This window comes from Capra hircus, chromosome 15 (assembly GCF_001704415.2).
Source record: "Capra hircus breed San Clemente chromosome 15, ASM170441v1, whole genome shotgun sequence".
NCBI classification, from domain to species: Eukaryota; Metazoa; Chordata; class Mammalia; order Artiodactyla; family Bovidae; genus Capra; species Capra hircus.
The window spans coordinates 26,584,641-26,607,170 of record NC_030822.1 but is presented as its reverse complement, the minus strand read 5'-3'; the positions used below and the strand labels follow the sequence as shown (position 1 = coordinate 26,607,170).

The 22,530-nt window shown below is 39.6% G+C and overlaps 1 protein-coding gene across 1 annotated transcript in view; it reads left to right on the top strand.

The window, feature by feature from the left end:
* ACER3 (alkaline ceramidase 3) overlaps positions 1–22,530 on the top strand; it is a 145,788-nt gene that overhangs the window by 74,579 nt on the left and 48,679 nt on the right. Inside the window, exons 4-6 of the mRNA XM_018059312.1 lie at positions 11,621–11,673; positions 14,669–14,750; positions 17,554–17,589. Coding sequence (XP_017914801.1) covers positions 11,621–11,673; positions 14,669–14,750; positions 17,554–17,589 — 171 coding nt within the window. The remainder of the gene's footprint in view (positions 1–11,620; positions 11,674–14,668; positions 14,751–17,553; positions 17,590–22,530) is intronic.

Here is a 22,530-nt window from a genome sequence, read left to right as displayed (position 1 = left end):
AAGCAAGAGAGTTCCTGAAAAACATCTACTTCTGTTTCATTGACTATCCTAAAGCCTTTGACTGTGTGGATCACAACACACTGTGGAAAATTCTTCAAGAGATGGGAATACCAGACCACCTTACCTGACTCCTGAGAAATCTGTATGCAGGTCAAGAAGCCACAGTTAGAACCGGACGTGGAATAATGGACTGGTTCCAAATCGGGAAAGGAGCCCATCAAGGCTGTATATTCTCACCCTGCTTATTTAACTTATATGTAGAGTACATCATGTGAAATGCCAGACTGGATGAAACACAAGCTGGAATCAAGATTACAGGGAGAAATATCAATAACCTCAGATATACAGATGACACCACCCTTATGGCAGAAAGAGAAGAGGAACTAAAGAGCCTCTCGATGAGAGTGAAAGAGGAGAGTGAAAAAGTTGGCTTAAAGCTTAACATTCAAAAAACACAGATCATGTCATCCGGTCCCATCACTTGATGGCAAATAGATGGGGAAACAATGGAAACAGTGACAGACTTTCTTTCCTTGGGCTGCAAAATCACTGCAGATGGTGACTGCAGCCATGAAATTAAAAGACACTTGCTCCTTGGTAGAAAAGCTATGACAAACCTAGACAGCATACGAAAAAGCAGAGACATTACTTTGCCTGCAGAGGTCCATCTAGTCAAAGCTATAGTTTTTCCAGTAGTCACGTATGAATGTGAGAGCTGGACTATAAAGAAAGCTGAGTGCCGAAGAACTGATCATTTTGAACTGTGTGGAGAAGACTCTTGAGCATCCCTTGGACAGCAAGGAGATCAAACCAGTCAGTCCTAAAGGAAATCATTGGAAGGACTGATGCTGAAGCTCCAATACTTTGGCCACCTCATGGGAAGAACTGGCTCATTGGAAAAGACCCTGATGCTGGGGAAAATTGAAGGTAGGAGGAGAAGGGGCGACAGAGGATGAGATGGTTGGATGGCATCACTGACTCAATGGACATGAATTTGAGCAAGCTCTGGGAGTTGGTGACGGACAGGGAAGCCTAGCGTGCTGCAGTCCACGGTGTTGCAGTGCGAGTCAGATACGACTAAGCGGCTGAACTGAACTGAACTGAGCATTCTATGCAGTGTTTACTTTTTCTTTGTGAAACAGTTATCTTGACTTCCTGGTTTTCCTTGTCTAATGGAAAATGAAATTCACCCAGGTTTCTTCCTTACTCTACTGGCCACTCTTTTGCCCAGAGCCACTTTGCCAACTAAGGTCCATCTAGTCAAGGCTAGGGTTTTTCCTGTGGTCATGTATGGGTGTGAGAGTTGGACTGTGAAAAAGGCTGAGCGCCGAAGAATTGATGCTTTTGAACTGTGGTGCTGAAGACTCTTGAGAGTCCCTTGGACTGCAAGGAGGTCTAACCAATCCATTCTGAAGGAGATCAGCCCTGGGGTTTCTTTGGAGGGAATGATGCTGAAGCTGAAACTCTAGTACTTTGGCCACCTCATGCAAAGAGTTGACTCATTGGAAAAGACTCTGATGCTGGGAGGGATTGGGGGCAGGAGGAGAAGGGGACGACAGAGGATGAGATGGCTGGATGGCATCACTGACTCGATGGACGTGAGTCTGAGTGAACTCCAGGAGTTGGTGATGGACAGGGAAGTTGGTGTGCTGCGATTCATGGGGTCACAAAGAGTCGGACTCGACTGAGCCACTGAACTGAACTGAACCTTCTCTGTGGGCTTCCCTGTTGGTGTTTCAGAATTAAAGAATCTGCCTGCAATGCAGGAGACGTGGGTTCGATCCCTGGTTTGGAAAAATGCCCAGGAGAAGGAAATAGCAACCCAGTCCAGCATTCTTGCCTGGTAAATCCCATGAACAGAGGAGTCTGGCATGCTACAGTCTATGGGGTCACAAAGAGTTGGACATCACTCAGCAACTGAACAGCAGCAATCTTCTCTGTATTCCCTCCTAGGTGATCTTATATAATCTCATAACTTTGAATGTGACCTATACACTGATGATTCAAAACATCTCTCTTCAGTTTTGATCTTACCTCTTAGCTATAGATTTGTGTATCCAAGCATGTTTGACATATCATAGACATTTCAACCTTTAACATGAGCAATACATAATTCTTTATTTCTTTTCCCATAACTGTTCCTCCCTGGTGTTCCCCTGTGATGCCCTCACCCACCCATCTGCTGAATGGAAATGGGAATGGAAACATCCAAAAACCTGGAGTCATCCCTGATTTCTTTGTTTTCCTCATCCCTCATATTTAATTTGTCCTTCTGATTTTATTTTTAACATATATCTAGATCTACCTACTCTCCCTGTTTTACTGCTTCTACCTTAGTTTAAGAAATCACCATCCTATTTAATCACACAAGTGAATGATAAAAGAGTTATATTGAAATATTAAATTATAGAAACTCCTGGTCTATGGGTTTACATGCAGCTATATTTCTTTCTGCATTTAGCAAATTTCCTGCAGTAAATATGAAGTACTTTTGTGATAAGAAAAATTCATGTTTATGTTTGTTTTAAAGAAGAGACTTTAAAGACGCCAGAGGTGCTTTGGTGGAATAATAATACTAACAAACCAGTCAGAATACCTTTCATCCTAAAGCAGACTGCCTCCTAATATTAGGGATACTTAACTCAGCATTGAGTTTTATTTACATGCTAAGATTATCATATTTTCCAAGGATGTTCACACCCACATATCCCATCCCAACTGCTTTTCTTGCAAGGTAACATTGACTCTCCTCAAGAGATGGAATCTTTGTTGCCCTTGAATACTAGGCAAGACTGTGACTATAGCAGATTCAAAGCTCTGTGACATCCAAATTTGAATCACAGAAAGCAATACAGCTTCTCCCTAGTCTTCCTGGGATGCTTACTCTTAGAACCCAGCATCATATTGTAAAGAAGCCACTTGCAAGGGCCAAACATAGATGTCTTTGTTGTACCTCACGCGTAATCCCCAGACTTTAGCCCACATCAACTGCCAGAAAATTGAGTGAGCAAGTCTTTGGGTGATTCCAGCTCCCGGCCTTTCAGCTATTCCAGCTCACACTGAGTGAAGTAGAGATAGACTGTCCTCTCTCAACTCTGCTTTCAATGTGTATGAATGAGCAAAGTAAATACTGCTATTTTAAGCTGCTGAGTTTTGAGGTGGTTTTTTAATACAGTGACATATGAGCAGAACAATTTAAAAACTTAGAGTCTAAATCTTTGCATGCAGTATTCTCTGACATTCCCTTAACACATGTTTTCTAAGACTTAGGTAAATTTTAAAATTTCAAGGATCATTCCTGCTGTCTACTGTTCCTAAAATGTTTACCCTGGAAGTTAGTGTGTGTGTCTTCCGCACATGAGGAAACTGGGCCAGTGTGCTTAGACAGGATATAGACAGGACTAGGTGTCTGAGCTGGGGTGGTGATGTAGAGGCTCCCCAGCTGCGACCTGGCTATGTATTCAAATGAGAGACCTCAGAATGGTGAAAGAACTGAAAATCTAGTCATGATGCCTGAGGAAGGAACTGGGAATGTTTAGCCTGAAGAAGAGAAGATATGCTCAGTTACCCCCTCTCAGCTGTATGCACCAGGCTTTCTCTTTGCATTTGTTTATGTCTGGCCTCTCTCTCATGGACTATTCCAGTTTGTCTTTTAAACTCTCAGGCAAAGTGGTAGCTCTTCTAGGAAGCCTTCCATGGCCTCAGGGTGAGATTTGTACCCCTCATGTATTCTTTCATAAGAATTCTTTCATGCTTTATGCATCTGTATTACTGCCCTTATCCATGTTATTTTATTTATATTTATGTGTCTGACTTCTGTATCAGAATGTGAGTTACCGAGGACCAAGGATTGTCTAGTTGACCTTGGTATACTTATCCCTTGGGTCTTGCATGTACCACAACATAAATGTTTTACAAATCAGTATTTAAGGTTGACACCAGGAGGACCAGGTTTATTCTACGTGGTTCTAGTGGGGTTAAAGATTGAGCCATCTTGCTCAACATAAGGAAGAATTTTCTTAGCCAGTAGATAGTAAGGGCTACCTTAGAAGATCTTGAGTCCTCTGTCTTTAGAGGTTCTCAAGCATAGGCTGGACAGATATTTTCATTAGTTAAAAAAAAATTTTTTTGATACCTAGCTAATAGGTATGCACAGGTAAAGATTATATATAATCCTTCTTTCAAGAAATCTGTGTTCTAGGATTGAAGATAATATGCTAGTGAATGCAATGATGGAGGTATATACAGAGTGCTATAGAAAGTGGTTGTTAGGGTAGGGAGGTCAGAAAAGGGATTTCACACAAATTCACATTTGTTTGAGTTAAATTGTCAAAGATGAATAGGAATTTACCGGGCCAACTGGAACCCACAATTGTGAGTAGGTTTGGCCTCTCAGGGCGCTGACAGCAGTACTGATGCCTTATGGTTGTAGCCGTACAGCGGGAGGATGGATGTGGTGACGACGGTGACAGCGCTACCAGTAATAACAGCTAGCATTTGTTACATTATTGAGTACCTGCTCAGAGCAGGCATTGAACGAAGTGGGAGGAGATGTGGTTTAGGGAACTAACCACAGGCCCGTTAAAGCCTCAGGGACTTTATCTATCCTGTTTGAGCCATTATTTTAACGTGCATTTTGAGCAGAGGTGGGACACACTTTGATTTGCTGATAAACTTAGTTGTTAGCAAGATTGTCACCAAGATAACATCACATTTGGATGGACAAAATGGCCTTTGCTCCTGAGATCTTTGGCACTATGTTTTTGTCATTATTATTGTACTGTTTTATCAACTTCGTGGACACATTTTACATATGCCTTATTTCATTTTCCCATTTTCTACACTGTTGTGATCTTATGTGCTTGTGTAACTGGACAGAAATGAAATATGACCCATTTTACCAATGATTGAGGAGGAAGGAGGAGTCATCAATATTGAAGGATTTGTTTTAATAGCTTCTCCATTTTCTTAATGTAAACATAAAATGATCATAAATATTCACTGCAAGTTCTCCCTGTCTTGTCTCCTTCCAGGATAAATTTGGCTCCACAGTGATAGGCTGTTATTTGTTAGGCGCAATCGCTGAAGCAAAGTGAAAAATGGCAGAGTTGCCACATATCTGCCTCTGGTGGTCAGCAAACCATTTCACCAGCCTGAACTTAGTTTGTTGTAGCTATAGAGAAAGTGGAGGCCTGTTTTTATTCCTGCCCACACTGAGCACAAGCAATTATTGACAGTTCTGTATTAAGAATGATTTAGAGCTAGAGTGCAGAGAAGGCAATGGCACCCCACTCCAGTACTCTTGCCTGGAAAATCCCATGGACGGAGGAGCCTGCTAGGCTGCAGTCCATGGGGTTGCTAAGAGTCAGACACGACTGAGCGACTTCCCTTTCACTTTTCACTTTCATGCATTGGAGAAGGAAATGGCAACCCACTCCAGTGTTCTTGACTAGAGAATCCCAGGGACGGGGGAGCCTGATGGGCTGCCGTCTGTGGGGTCGCACAGGGTTGGACATGACTGAAGTGACTTAGCAGCAGCAGCGGCAGAGCTACAGTGATATTTTCTTTAGATTTATTGTTCCTAGGTGGCTGCTACATGGGTTCCAGTTCTGATTCAACCATTTTATTGGCTATTTAAGCATAGTCATGCCACTTAATCTTGCTAAGCCTTAATTTTTTCATTTATCTAATGAGTCTAATAATACCTGTAAGAGTATTATGAGGATCAGTTGATTGATATATGAAAGGACCATCATAGGATCTGTTAATTAAGTGTCTAATAAATGTTAATTTCCTTCCTTTTTCTTCAGTCAGTCAGAATGTTTGAACCACCATTACTGATCCATGGTTAGTGATTCATTCCTGTAAGTAGTATTGAGTTGTGTGTGCCCTTATGGAGGCTTTTCCTGACTCCTTCCTCATGATCATTGTGTCACGTTTTTGTGGCAGCCAGTCAGGAGCAGTACATTTGGGAGTAGGATTAAGGACACAGCATTATAGAGATAATTGGTGTGGGCAGATGGCCTTCACATAAGGGGTGAAAAGTACCAACCAAAGGACAATTTAGAATCATAGAACCTTAATATTAAAAGAGATTTTTAAAATTTAGTCCAAATTTGTAAATTTTAGAAATGGAAGAATAGCCCAAGAGAGGGAAAGTTATCTGACTGGAAGTTAGGGACAAGATTAGGATGCACATTTGTTTTGTTTTGTTTCATTTTAGGACTTTATCTTGCATTGATGATTATAGGAGCTTGAAGTTTTTAGGAGACTTCACCCAGATTTTCTTTTCATCTATTCACTCATTCAGTTCATTCTTTTATGCGTTCACTAACTGATATATACAGTTACTGATAATCCTGAGAGGGTAAAAATTGAAGAAATTTTTTTTCTTTGTGTTCTTCTGCTATTTCTATGTATTCTGTAATGAGCATGAAATATGTTTGATGTTAGTGGAAAAATACTAGTAAAAGACTATTCATGTATTTCAACTAAGTAAAAATAATTATATTTATCCTAGAAACTAAAACCAAAGAAAAATGTTTGTTCACTTATAACTTTGTTTATAATACAAAAATAAAAATAGCTTAAATGTTAGGTAGTAATATAAGCAATATCAGACTTTATAATGTCAACAGCAGATGTTCTGGTTATAAATAAATACTACCCTTATTTCTCCTTTGTCCCTATCTCAGTGAATGAAATCACCTTACATCCAAAACCCAAACCAAAACCTGTGATTCATTTCTAATTTCTCCTGCTTTTCTCAGTTCTAGAAACTCTAAAACCTCTTGATTGAACTTCTGTATAATAACTCTTCAGTGCATCTACCTCTGGCGCTCTCCATCTGCCTCTGCCTTAATACATTATCTCCAACCCAGATTCCTATAACTGGTTCCTAACTGATGTCCCTGCCTCCCCCATCAGCCTTTTGTCACTGAAATAGAAATACTCTTATCTTTTTCCCTTCAGAGCATTCTCCATACATATCTGACCGGACACCACATATTTACTACTGTACTAGGCATCTCAGGCTGTATATTGTCACCCTGCTTATTTAACTTCTATGCAGAGTACATCACGAGAAATGCTGGGCTGGAAGAAGCACAAGCTGGAATCAAGATTGCCGGGAGAAATATCAATGATCTCAGATATGCACATGACACCACCCTTATGGCAGAAAGTGAAGAGGAACTAAAAAGCCTCTTGATGAAAGTGAAAGAGGAGAGCAAAAAAGTTGGCTTAAAGCTCAACATTCAGAAAACGAAGATCATGGCCTCTGGTCCCATCACTTCATGGGAAATAGATGAGGAAACAGTGGAAACACTGGCTGACTTTATTTTGGGGGGCTCCGAAATCACTGCAGATGGTGATTGCAGCCATGAAATTAAAATACAGTTACTCTTTGGAAGGAAAGTTATGACCAACATAGATATCATATTGAAAAGCAGAGACATTACTTTGCCAACAAAGGTCCGTCTAGTCAAGGCTAGGGTTTTTCCAGTGGTCATGTATGTATGTGAGAGTTGGACTATGAAGAAGGCTGAGCACTGAAGAATTGATGCTTTTGAACTGTGGTGTTGGAGAAGACTCTTGAGAGTCCCTTGGACTGCAAGGAGATCCAACCAGTCCATTCTGAAGGAGATTAGTTCCGGGTGTTCATTGGAAGGACTGATGCTAAAGCTGAAACTCCAATACTTTGCCTACCTGACGCGAAGAGTTGACTCATTGGAAAAGACTTTGATGCTGGGAGGGATTGGGGGCAGGAGAAGGGGATGACAGAGGATGAGATGGCTGGATGATGTCACCGACTCGATGGACATGAGTTTGAGTGAACTCTGGGAGTTGGTGATGGACAGGGAGGCCTGGCGTGCTGCAGTTCATGGGGTCGCAGAGTCGGACACAACTGAGCGACTGAACTGGACTGAGTCATCTCAGGCTGCCATTACAAAATACCACAGACTAGATGGTTTAAACAATCGATTTTTATCAGGGTATCACCATTATCAGATCTGGTGAGACAGCTTTCTTTCTGGCTTGGAGTCAGCCACCTTCTTGCTAGTTTTCTAGTGTCTCTTCTTAGAATGGCATTAATTCCATCATGAGGGCCCTGCCCTCATGACATCACCTCAACCTGATTACCTCCCAAAAGACTCATCTCCAAATACCATCAGATTGGAGGTTAGACCTTCAGCATATGAATTTGTGTTTGACACAAACATTCAGTTTGTAACAACTCTATTATCTTCTGTATTCTTGATGCTCTGGCACATAAATATACGAGGGATAGCCAGTTCTTAGATATAGCAACACTACTCAGCCTGAACTGTGCCTTTTATATGTAAACTAACCAATTCAGAACCCATTCTCTAAACTACCTCTTACACTCCAGGAGGCTGTATTTCTCTGCCCTAATCATTTTAGTGCCAGGTACCTGGTAGTCCCAGCCATGAAATCAGAAGACAGTTGCTTCTTGGCAGGAAAGTGATGACAAACCTAGACATTGTGTTGAAAAGCAGAGACATTACTCTGCTGAGAAAGGTCCATGTAGTCTTTACAGTGGTTGCATATGGTTGTGAGAGCTGGACTGTAAGGAAGGCAGAACACCAAAGAACTGATGCCTTCCAACTGGTGCAGGAGAAGACTCCTGAAAGTCCCTTGGACAGCAGGGAGATCAAACCAGTCAATCTTAAGAGAGATCAACCCTGAATATTCACTGGAAGGACTGATGCTGAAGTTGAAGCTCCAGTATTTTGGTTATCTGGGCACACAGCCGACTCATTGGAAAAGTCCCTGATGCTGGGAAAGATTGAGGGCAGAAGGAGAAGAGGGTGTCAGAGGATGAGATGGCTGGATGATATCACTGATGTAATGAACATGAACTTGGGCAAACTCTGGTAGATGGTGAGGTACAGGGAGGCCTGGTATGCTGCAGTCCTTGGTGTTGGAAAGAGTTGGACTAGGCGCTTGAACAGTAGTAGCAACAGCCAGATAATTAGAGATAATGCCTATATCCTAGAGCCCCTTGAAGTTATTCAAATTAGTCAATTCTAAACCTGCTTACCTTCCCTTGCCTTGCATGTCTTAGGGAAACGGCTATAAAGGCTCTTGCCCATACCTTCCTCTTGCTCTTTCTGCCTCCTGACTGACCCTGGTGCTTTCCTGTGCTGTTCTGCGTGGCAAGTTCTTTCTTGGGAACTGTGAATAGCAAACTATCTTTTCCTTCATTTTCTTTTTGAAGGGGGAAAGTTCCCCCTTAATTTTCACCTCCTGTTTTGTTTGTTTGCTTGTTTTTGACCTTGCCACAGAGCTTGCAGAATCTTAGCTCCCCAACCAGGGAGCTAACTCGGGCCCCAGCACTGGTAGTGCAAGAGTCGTAACCAGTGGACCACCAGGAAATTCCTTTTCAGTGGCAGTCATCTCCTGATCTATTGGCTTCACCATACCTGAATAATAATAAAATTTATATTACAAAACATACTACTACAGTGCTGTGAACTGAATTGTGTCCCCTTAAAAATCACATGTCGACTGTTTGCAGATAATAGGATACTTACATAGAAAATCCTAAAACAACATCAGGAAACTCTCAGAGCTCATCAATGAGTCTGATAAAGTTGCAGGATACAGAATTAATATATATAAATCTGCTGCATTTCTGTGCACTAACAAAGAAATACCAGAAAGAGAAGTTGAGATAATCCCATTTACTATCACAACAAAAAGAATAAAATACCTAGGAATAATAAACCTACCTATGGAGGCAAAGCTTCCCTGGTGACTCAGCTGGTAAAGAATCCGCCTGCAATGCTGGAGACCTGGGTTCGATCCCTGGGTTGGGGAGATCCCCTAGAGAAGGGAATGGTTACCCACTCCAGTGTTCTGGCCTGGAGGACTCCACGGACCAAATAGTCCGTGGGGTCGCAAAGAGTCGGACACGACCGAGTGACTTTCTCTTGACTTCACAGAGGCAAAAGACCTGTACCCGAAAACTATAAAACCATGATGAAAGAAACTGAAGATGACTCAAGCATGTAGAAAAATATGTCATGTTCTTAGATTGGAAGAAACAGTATTGTTAAAATGACCATACTGCCCAAGGTGACCTATATATTCAGTGCAATCCCTAATAATACATTTTTCACAGACTTGGAATAAAAAGTTTAACATTTTAAATGGAAATACAAAAGACCCATTTAGATGTTTAATGTAAAGTCAGTAGATCCTGGTACAAAACTTTAAATAAAGGAATCTTCATAAAACTGGTGGTTGATTTACCTGCAGCTTGTCGTTGTGTTATACCAGTGGTTTTGAGCATTTAAAGGTGACTCAAGTGAAAGGTTTTGGAGGCAACATAATATAAAAGAGTCCCTTCACAATCTGGCTCTGTTACTTATTAGCATTGTGATATTCGAAATGTTACTTAAACCATCTAAGCTTCAGTGTTTTTATCTTGGAATGTAGAGAATAGTTCCTACCTTAGGATTGTGCAAATTAAATGAGATAATGAATGTGAAACATTTAATCATAATACCTTGCACAAATGCTGTCATTTTCATTATTCCAATAATTTACTAGAATATGTCGCTTTGCATAAATTCTCTTCCTTCTCCCTAGAATGCCTTTCTTTGCCATCTCACCTCATTTCCTGCCACTACCTTTTCTGGCTTCTTTTGCTTCTTTTTTGGGAATACTTGCTATGTATTTAATCACTTATTTTTCATTTCCTCTACCTCAATAGACTGTGAATTCCTTGAGGGCAATTATGTGATTATGTCTTGTTTTCTTCATATCCTCAGCTCCTAACATGTTGCCTAGCATATAATATTATTAAAGAATTCATTAAATGCATATCTAGTGAATAAACTCTATAGGATTGGTTTAAGGATTAGAAATACACCCTCACCCCCCCCAAAAAAGAAATAACTATCATAACACTTAGCTGGACACTGTCCAGCTTGTCGTTTAATATATAGTAGCTATAGTTGTTATTATTGCTAATAATAATATTATTTTTCAGAGACATACTTTGACGTCACTTACATTAACTGACTTCCCCAGCCATTACTATCTCTTCTTATATATATGAGTGATTGTTCAGTTGCTCAGTCTTGTCTGACTCTTTGCAACACTGTGGACTGTAGTACGCCAGGCTTCCCTGTCCTTCACCATCTCCTGGAGCTTGCTCAAACTCATATCCGTTGAGTCAGTGATGCCATCCAACCATTTTATTTATCTTAGGTGTTATAGGATGAAGAAAAAAATGCAAAAGAATACTAATAGGACCTATCGCCTATATACAGTGGACATCATTCCTTGATGGAGGCATGTTATCATAGTTTATGATGCTGAATGATCCAAGCTGAGCAGTGAGTCAGGCATCCTACTTAAATATGTACATTAAGACAGATAGATGGCTAGAAAAGTTCATTGTTCAAAAACAATAATCTAAATATACACACTGAGACTAAATTAGATGATGATATATATATGAGAATTAGTAAAATGTATTAGATAATAAGAGGTGACACTCTTAGTCATTCTGATGTGTTTTTTTGGATTTGAATAATAATTGCAGCTCTACAGTATTCAAGTCCTATTACCTGTCTGTTTCTTTTAGCTATTGGATGAACTCCCAATGATCTACAGCTGTTGTATATTTGTATACTGCATGTAAGTATTTATGTTTAAAATTAATTTACTTGATATATTTTAAAATTCATGTTTCATAGGGAATTAACATAACTAATGCAGTTATAGTACTGGGAGATTAAAACAGTGTAGAAGATTGTAACTTTTGTGATTTTAATACAGAGTATAATCTTTTGGAAGTTATACTAACAATGTTTATGAATTTGTGTGATCTCAAATATATTATCCAAAATCCATAACATTTTTCTACTTTGTACCTTGAATTATGCAGGGCAGCAAGTCATCTCTAAATTTTCACAGTTGTACAAGATAAATGGATATTGTCCCCATTTTATCTAAGAATATAAGCAGAGCTTATGCTGAGATGACTTGCTTAAGGTCATACAGTTAATAACCTACAAGTTTAATAAACTTAACTTTTAAAGTATACCTTCTGTTCCCTAGTATTAATACTTCAAACTTGTCTGAACTTCTTATGTGATGGTTATCTGATTCTTTTCAACCAGATCATCATTGCTAGCTCAAGAATATCTTCTTGTAAAGATATGTAAAAATAAAAAGAGTTTTCATATGTATACTATGGTTAATTCATGTTGATGTTTGACAGAAAACAGCAAAATTCTGTAAAGCAACTATGACCAACCTAGACAGCATATTAAAAAGCACAGACATCACTTTGCTGACAAAGGTCTGTCTAGTCAAAGCTATGGTTTTTCCAGTACTCATGTATGGATGTGAGAGTTGGACTGTAAAGAAAGCTGAGCACGAAGAACTGATGCTTTTGAACTGTGGTGTTGGAAAAGACTCTTGAGAATCACGTGGATTGCAAGGAGATCCAACCAGTCAATCCTAAAGGGAATAAGCCCTGAATATTCACTGGAAGGACTGATGCTAAAGCTGAAGTGCCAATATTTTGGCCACCTGATGCGAAGAACTGACTCATTGGAAAAGACCCTGATGCTGGGAAAGATTGAAGGCAGGGGAAGAAGGGAACAACAGAGGATGAGATGGCTGGATGGCATCACTGACTTGATGGACATGAGTTTGAGCCAGCTCCAGGAGTTGGTGATGGACAGGGAAGCCTGGCGTGTTGCAGTCAATGAGGTCACAAAGAGTCGGACATGACTGAGTGACTGAAATGAACTGAAAAAATAAATAACTTTTTAAAAAATTAAAAATAATTTGAAAAAATATATTATTAGAAAGAACTCATCAGAAACTGTTTCTGTAAATAACCAGAAGTAATTATTTTAGGCTCTCTGGGCCTGTGGTCTCTGTTGCAAGTCTTCAGCCTCTATTGCTCCTGCTGCTGCTGCTAAGTCTCTTCAGTCGTGTCCGACTCTGTGTGACCCCATAGATGGCAGCCCACCAGGCTCCCCCGTCCCTGGGATTCTCCAGGCAAGAACACTGGAGCAGGTTGCCATTTCTTTCTCCAGTGCATGAAAGTGAAAAGTGAAAGTGAAGTTGCTCAGTTGTGTCCGACTCTTCGTGACCCCATGGACTGCAGCCCACTAGGCTCCTCTGTCCATGGGATTTTCCAGGCAAGAGTACTGGAGTGGGGTGCCATTGCCTTCTCCTCTGCTATTATAGCATAAAAGCAGCCACAGATAAGCTATAAACCAATGGGTGTGACAGTGTTCCAGTACATTTTATTTACAAAGTCAGGCTTAGGTTGAGAAACTGGTTTTTGCACTGTGGTTTAAATATCAATAACCTTAGATATGCAGATGACACCACCCTTATGGCAGAAAGTGAAGAGGAACACAGAAGTGATGAAAGTGAAAGCCGAGAGTGAAAAAGTTGGCTTAAAGCTCAACATTCAGAAAACGAAGATCATGGCCTCTGGTCCCATCACTTCATGGGAAATAGATGGGGAAACAGTGGCTGACTTTATTTTGGGGGGCTCCAAAACCACTGCAGATGGTGATTGCAGCCATGAAATTAAAAGATGCTTACTCCTTGGAAGGAAAATTATGACCAACCTAGATAGCATATTCAAAAGCAGAGGCATTACTTTGCCAAGAAATGTCCATCTAGTCAAGGCTATGGTTTTCCAGTGGTCGTGTATGTATGTGAGAGTTGGACTGTGAAAAAGGCTGAGTGCTGAAGAATTGATGCTTTTGAACTGTGGTGTTGGAGAAGACTCTTGAGAGTCCCTTGGACTGCAAGGAGATCCAACCAGTCTGTTCTGAAAGAGATCAGTCCTGGGTGTTCATTGGAAGGACTGATGCTAAAGCTGAAACTCCAGTACTTTGGCCACCTCGTGCGAAGAGTTGACTCTTTGGAAAAGACTCTGATGCTGGAAGGGGTTGGGGGCAGGAGGAGAAGGGGACAACAGACCATGAGATGGCTGGATGGCATTACTGACTCGATGGACATGAGTTTGAGTGAACTCCAGGAGCTGGTGATGGACAGGGAGGCCTGGTGTGCTGCAGTTCATGGGGTTGCAAAGAGTCGGACACAACTGAGCGACTGAACTGAACCCCGATCTAGAAAAATAGCCCATCTGTGACAGTGCAGATTTGGGCACTTAGAAAACCTAAGATCAAAAACAAGGAAATTCTAGCTACTGTTTTCTGAAACCTATTCTTAAGACTGAGACTAGGGTCTGTGCTCTCCTTGACATTGTTTGTTGATCTATATTTTCTGTCAAAACTATATTTATTGAAAGAAAAAGTAACAGTGAGCATTGATAAAACTAATATCCTGATACACCTGTACCTGCGTGAGACAAAGTTGAGAGCAGATAATTTAAAGTATCCAGATGAGTACTGTAAGAAAGGGAGAGCTTAAGATGACTGCTTTCTTCCCTTATTTGAAATCAGGTATGTACTCCTGATCCCACAGCCTGTTGAAGGCTGTCGGCAGTGTGGGTTTTCTAAGATGAGTGTGTGGTTGCAAGGAAATGATGAGCACCAGTATACCCAGGGCATGTATACACATGGCAAAACAGCATTGTTTGTTTTCCTAGTTTTATATTCTGAAACAAGTTTCTCTCTTTTTTTTTCTTTTTAAGGTTTGAATGTTTTAAGATGAAGAACTCTGTAAACTACCATCTGCTTTTTACCTTAGTTCTTTTCAGTTTAATAGTAACCATGGTAAGTCATATTTTATTTCTAACAAATTAAGCATGTGAACTGCCATTTATGGAGTTTGGTACATTTTGCTTCTAGTGTTTGCTTCATGCTGTTGAAACTGAAATATTTCTAAAGGAAACTCCCTTATAGATATTGCTTCTTTGTTTTCTATTTAGGAGTTATTTCTCTACAAAAAGTTAAAACAATTTTTTTTAAACCTTTTTTTTTTTTTTAAACAGGAAGTGGGAAAAGTCAAAAGGCAGATATTCAGTAGCAATAGAAAGCAATTAACGATTAACTTCTCCTCATGGATGAACATATTACCTCCTATTTGTTAAAAAAAGAAATTGGCTCTAATCTTTAGGGCCTCCTGTGACTACTTTAATGCCTAAACTTTTCCAAATAGGTTGAGATAGCTGATCACTTCTGTGTGCCAGTTCATTTGTTCCCGCATTTCTAGTACTACCTATAACCTGACAACTACCAAATCCGCATCTTAAGCCTTCAGATATCACTAATATCAGGAACCTCAATCTCAGCACATTCCGAGTTGAACTTATTTACCCCTGCCCCATGATACAAACCTACTCATTATCTTTCCTACAAAATCTGCTTATGCTCTAAGTTGCTTGTCTTGGTTAAGGACCTACTAAATACTGTTACTTAATAACTATGGGACTTTGGGCAAGTTACTTAACCTCTTGAAATTTCCTCATTCATAAAATGAAAATAGTAGTAAACATACATTTCATATTAGTTGTAAAAATTAATCCCTGGTACACAGTAAGGACTCCATAATTCTTTTGCCTTAAAAAAAAAAAAAAAAGCCTTTTGAGAGCCTTGCCCTTCTGCATTTCTTCTGTTAACTAGCAGTGAGAATCTGAAATTAGGTAAAGGGAAATTAGTATTTTGAAATAGCAAATTTTGGAGTTTAAAAACATTCTGCCTTATTAAGTTTAGAGTTATACATATATAAATATTTCGTACACATCTTACTATTAAAGCTTTCTGGTTGCTTGAAGGAAATGATCTACTCTTGTAATGCAGGAACTTCCTCCAGGAATAAGAAGTTCTGTAGCAAATTTTAAAATTACATAAAATTTGTGAGATCAGCAGTACACTAAATGAGGCAATAGAGATGTATAAAAATGGTCCTTTCTGCCAAAAAGATTATTGCCTTGGAGGGGAGAGAAGCAAACTAATAAATGCCATAACGTTTATACATTGACAGTCTGGTAGAAAGAAGGATGAGTGGTGAATTCTGCTAAGCAGGAAAAAAACCTCAGAAAAGACTTCAAGAAAGAAGTATATTTTGAGCTGAATCTTAAAAGATGAGTGTTTACCAGCAGGGGCATTTGCTAACATAGTGAAGCATGGCATGTTTAAAGATACAGAAGCATGAAACTAGCCTCTTTGGGGTAGCAGTATACTTTTTGGAGCCTAGGATGAGAAAGAGACAGGAAGATACGAATAAGGCCAAACAGAAAGGCTAGAGCAATGTCATGGGAAGGCTTTGAAATTTGGACTTTGTCTTGTAAGTGATAGAAGTCATTTCAGATTTGTGATTTAACTTTTGACTCCTCTCTACCATGTCTTTTTAAAGGTATACTCTTACAGGGCAATAAATGCATGTAATAAGTGGGCATTGAACTTAATCCACCCGCATGACATTGGAGCCTGAAACTAGAGTTTGTGTAACTGAAAATGTTTCTCAGTGAATGCATTAGAGATTTTTGGAAGCAGAAGAAAGAACAAGAAATTTATTTTAAATGTTTTCACTTATTAGCATACATTATGTGCTAGAGACTTGCACATATTTTGGCTAATTATTGCTAACTATTATTATTCCCATTATCCAGATAAGGAAAAATGAGTCTTTTGGTTAAATGACTTGCTCAGACATGTAGCAAGTAAGTGGCAGTTTGAAATTTTACTGCTAAGCCCAGTGTTCTTGCTATTGTGAAACAGATCTGCTGCAGGGATTGTCAGCATAACCTCTTCAGCTCTGATGAGTAGTCATGCATCTGTGCTTCTCCCTGATGCTCATGCATCAAGGAGAGGCCAAGAGGCCAGAGTAATCCACAACAGCTGTGAAACATTTAGTTTACCTTGAAGAAGCTCGGGCTTCCCTAGTGACTCAGCAGTAAAGAATCTGCCTGAGGTGCAGGAGACATAGGTTCAATCCCTGAGTCGGAAAGATCCCTTGGAGAAGGAAATGGCAACCCACTCCAGTATTCTTGCCTGAGAAATCTCATAGACAGAGGAGCCTGGCAGGCTACAGTTCCTGGGGTCGCAACAGTCAGACACAACTTAGCGACTAAATGACAACAACCTGATGAAGCTAGCACTGGCGCAGACACACCTTAGGTAGTAGCCCTTTTGTGGCAAGCCACGTAATCTGATTGGTTTTACATGGCTGGAGTCAGTTCTAGGAAGCAAGATGAGGGAAGCTGGAGACATATGAGATTTGCAAGGTAGTAGGTATAGGTTTTGGAGAAGGCAGTGGCACCCCACTCCAGTACTCTTGCCTGGAAAATCCCATGGCTGGAGGAGCCTGGTAGGCTGAAGTCCACAGGGTCGCTAACGACTGAGCGACTTCACTTTCAATTTTCACTCTCATGCATTGGAGAAGGAAATGGCAACCCACTCCAGTGTTCTTGCCTGGAGAATCCCAGGGACGGCGGAGCCTGGTGGGCTGCCGTTTATGGGGTTGCACAGAGTCGGACACGGCTGAAGAGACTTAGCAGCAGCAGCAGCAGGTATAGGTTTTCTTCCCCCTTCATAAGGCACTTCTTTCACATCTATTTCTTTTAATCTTTTTTAGGTTTACCTTAAGGTAAAGGAGCCCATATTCCATCAGGTAATTTTTGAAAATTATTGCACATTTTATTACTTAACCTGCTTTGTATTTTCCTTTTCTAGTATATTTTATGCATATACAACTTATGAAAATGAAATGGTGGATGCTCTAGGAAAGAACAGCGTTTAAGACAGATTGCAGACAAGTTCCTATAGGAGGTGTAAGCAAAACAAATACCAAGAACATTCAATACCAAGGGTCTACTAGCTGTTGGTAGACAATTATGCAGGTGCAGCATTACTCTTATAAGTGCAAAAAAACAGGACATATTATTCACATGTACATGTAAACGTCTTTTTTATGACATTATCTTTTAAAAAAGATATAGGGAAAATACTCAAGAAATTTTCAGTCTAACATATATGAGTTGGGAGGTTATTTATATCAAAAGAAACAAACGTAAGAAACTTTGGTATAAGAAATAGTAACTTATGTGCATCCTAGAAAGAAACTAGAGTAAAATGAATATGAGACCCTTAATAAAGAGAGCTATTGTTTATTGAGTGGTGTGATGTGCCTGTCACTATGCTCATTACTACATAGACTTTAATCTCCACAGCAGTCCTAAAAATTATGGATTATTGTCTACATTTTAAGGGAAATGAGCTCAGAGATATTAGGTAATTTGCCCCATGGTTACACAGTTATTAAGGGGCAGAGAGCCAGGATTCTAACTAGATTTGTTTGACTCCTGTCACTGTTCTTTTAACAAAGCAGGATAGATAGAAATACATACATAAGTGAGGAAACACATATTCCAGGAGGATTAGAGGTCTTATACTCTTAGAATATTTTGTGTTTATATTAAAAAGTAAATGTTCCTGTAGCCTTTTAAACTAAAACTAGACAGTAATCATCTGAAATATGTTTTTAAAGAAATAAATTCCATATCCACATTACTGTGCCTAGGTTTTTTCCATAGGCCAGCTGAAAGTAGATGTACTAAATAACATAGATGATACTTGGAAGGGGGCATTCTCACTTTCCTGTTTGTTATAACTTGAAGTGATGTCATTGTGTATTTATCCCTTTATTAGAAATATTTATTAACACAGTATGAAAATAAAGTAAGTTTATGTGAAGAATACTTCAGTTTTTATAAACTTCTTACTTGAAAAATTTGAGTTGATTTTTCTAAGTTTATGACCACTCAGTTTTCTCTTTTGTGTTTTACTTATCTGGTACTGTGTTTTGTAATAAAAGGTACAAACTATTCATGTCACTTTCCATGCTGTAATTTCCTGCATTTTTCCAATAATATTTTCTTCTCTGTATATAGGGAAGATAAATAGATATCTGTGTATGCTGATGGGGGGATGAAAACTTATAATTATGACTAATATCCTAGGCTTCAGTTCAGTTCAGTTGCTCAGTCGTGTCCAACTCTTTGCCATCCCATGAACTGCAGCACGCCAGGCCTCCCTGTCCATCACCAACTCCCGGAGTCCACCCAAACCCATGTCCATCAAGTCGGTGATGCCATCCAACCATCTCACCCTCTGTCGTCCGCTTCTCCTCCTGCCCTCAATCTTTCCCAGCATCAGGGTCTTTTCAAAAGAGTCAGCTCTTTGCATCTAGGCTTAGAGATTAAAAATCAGGATAGGGAAATGAAGAAGTAGAGGAATGCTAGATGAAGTGGATAAGCAATCTGAAGGTAGGGATTCGTTCATTCGTTTATTTGTTAGATGTTTGCTGTATACTTTCTAAGTACCAAATTCTGAGCCTGATGTTGAAAATAAAGAGGCAGTAGAGCACAGACTTAAGATCTAAAGTCAGGCATAACTGAATTCAAGCTAGTCTTTCCACTTACTGTATAAGTTACTTAACTTTTTGAGCTTTGGTTTCCTTATTATTCAACAAACACTTTTTTAAGTACCTTTAGTATACCAGGTGCTGTACTAGGCACAGGAGATATACTCAATTCAGTTCAGTTCAGTCGCTCAGTTGTGTCTGAATCTCTGTGACCCCATGAATCACAGCATGCCAGGCCTCCCTATCCATCACCAACTCCTGGAGTTCACTCACACTCATGTCCCTCGAGTCGGTGATGCCATCCAGCCATCTCACCCTCTGTCGTCCCCTTCTCCTCCTGCCCCCAATCCCTCCCAGCAGCAGAGTCTTTTCCAATGAGTTAACTCTTCACATCAGGTGGCCAAAGTATTAGAGTTTCAGCTTTAGCATCAGTCCTTCCAATGAACACCCAGGACTGATCTCCTTTAGGATGGACTGGTTGGACTTCCTTGCAATCCAAGGGACTCTCAAGAATATTCTCCAACACCACAGTTCAAAAGCATCAATTCTTCGGCGCTCAGCCTTCTTCACAGTCCAAATCTCACATCCATACATGACCACAGGAAAAACCAGTCTTGACTAGACAGACCTTTGTTGGCAAAGTAATGTCTCTGCTTTTGAATATGCTATCTATGTTGGTCATAACTTTTCCTCCAAGGAGTAAGCATCTTTTACTTTCATGGCTGCAGTCACCATCTGCAGTGATTTTGGAGCCCCCCAAAATAAAGTCAGCCACTGTTTCCCCATCTATTTCCCATGAAGTGATGGGGCCAGCGGCCATGATCTTCATTTTCTGAATGTTGAGCTTTAAGCTAACTTTTTCACTCTCCTCTTTCACTTTCATCAAGAGGCTTTTTAGTTCCTCTCCACTTTCTGCCATAAGGGTGGTGTCATCTGCATATCTGAGGTTATTGATATTTCTCCCGGCGATCTTGATTCCAGCTTGTGCTTCTTCCAGCCCAGCGTTTCTCATGATGCACTCTGCGTAAAGCGTCTGCCTACAATATGGGAGACCCAGGTTCAATGCCTGGGTTGGGAAGATCTCCTGGAAAAGGGAATGGCAACCCACTCCAGTGTTCTTACCACTCTCCCCAAGAAAAGCAGAGATATACTAGTGAGTGAAATAATGAGGTCTCTGCTCTTATAGAGCTCAATAGACTGCATCTCTAAAGTTGGTGTAATAATCTCCTAAAGTTGTCTAAGTTTAAATGAAATAATGCATTTAAACCTAGCATGTAAAGAAAGTAAAAGAAAGTGAAGTCACTCAGTCGTGCCCGACCCTTTGCGATCCCATGGATAGTAGCCTGCACCAAGCTCCTCCATCCATGGGATTTTGAAGACAAGAGTACTGGAGTGGGTTGCCGTTTCCTTCTCCAGGGAATCTTCCCAACCCAGGGATCGAACCCAAGTCTCTCAGATTGTAGACAGACGCTTTACTGTCTGAGCCACAAGGGAAGTCCAGAGTAAATGTTAACTATTATTAATATACTACATGGCTGTTGGTCTCAGAACTCACTATCTGATCAGGATGATTAACTTGTAAAAATGTATTTGTAGTATATACATTTTATAATAAACATCTAAAAGAAGTACTAGTGCAGGCAAGGACACAGTCTATCTACCTAGATGACTCAAAATACAATTAAAAAATATACTTATTGTATGTAGCTGAATAATTGCTTTCTTTGGAACAGAAGAGCAATAGTAAGGAAAATGGCGCACTGTTTTGATACAGTAGTATTCCTTGCTACTTTGTTAAGTTTTATTTAAAGAGAATTTAGCCTCAGATGTCTGATCTAGAGTATCCTATGCTGATCTGTTAAGTAATTATAATTGATACTTTCTATTTATGGCTTAAAAAAAAACCTATCCCTAATTATCTTCTGAATATCATTTTTAAGAAAAGAGACCTTATTCTGAGAATCTTCTAATTGTCAAAGTTTAGAGTATTTTTCTTTTGTATAACTGTTGATGTTTTTATTTGTAGAAACTTAGAAAAATTGCTTTGGAATTTGTAAGTGGAAAAATTGTTTTGGAGTTTGTGATAAGATTTTTCAAAATCTTAAAAATAATGAAAAAGGAAAGCAGAGCAATGTGGTTTAATCTAAAGGAACTCTGACTTAAGGGTGGAATCTTTATTTCTTACCACTTTGATTTCTTAAAGTTCAGAATCTCAGTATCTTGCTATTTTATTATCCATCAACAAATTTCTTGCTGTATTCTCCAATATTGTATTCTCCAATATCTTTATCTGTAAAATGTTCAAAACAAGGATATGTACTATTTTATAAAGATTATATAAAAATAATTAATATAAGATAATGCAAAGCACAAGGCAATAAGCATAATAATACTGCGTAATGCTAAAATTACTTAGTAAGGTGTAAGACAACATGCATAAATTTCTGCCTATGATGATCATGGAAAGCTTCTGAAAGAGATATTTGAGTTGAGCTAGAGAAGAAGTAGTGATAGTAGTGATGTGTGTTTCCTTATTCGCTCAGTCGTGTCCGACTCTTTCGACCCCATAGACTGTAGCCCACTAGGCTCTTCTGTCCATGGGATTCTCCAGCCAAGAATCCTGGAGTGGGTTGCCATTTCCCTCTCCAGGGGATTTTCCTGACCCAGGAATCAAACCCAGGTCTCCTGCATTGCAGGCAGATTCATTACCTACTGAGCTACAAGGGAAGCCCCTAGAGTAGTGATAGTAGAATTAAAAGTACCTGTCACAACAAGGATGATTGTCTTGCTAACCAGATTAGCTTCCCTGAGGAAGAATATACTGATAACAGTTCTACTTTATTGAGTCCAAGATGATCCAGACATCTGAAAGGGAGCAAAATGCTATTTATTTAACTTGATGGCCTTGCGAAAGATAATATTCAAATCACATAGCTGTCACATTGAATAGAAACACCAACAGGTCTTAAGCAGGAAAACAAAAGCATACATGAGAATAGATTAAATGGACATTTAAGAAATAATTTAACCCTATTAAAGAAGCTAATTGAACAATCAGTAGTTGAGTATCTCAGATGAGATCTCATCTAATGTCTCAAAGAGTACTGTTGCTTAAAATCTTGCCAAAGTAGATGTCTCCTAAAGATTGTTTCTAGACATGGCATATCAGTATTTTATTACTGTGCCTTC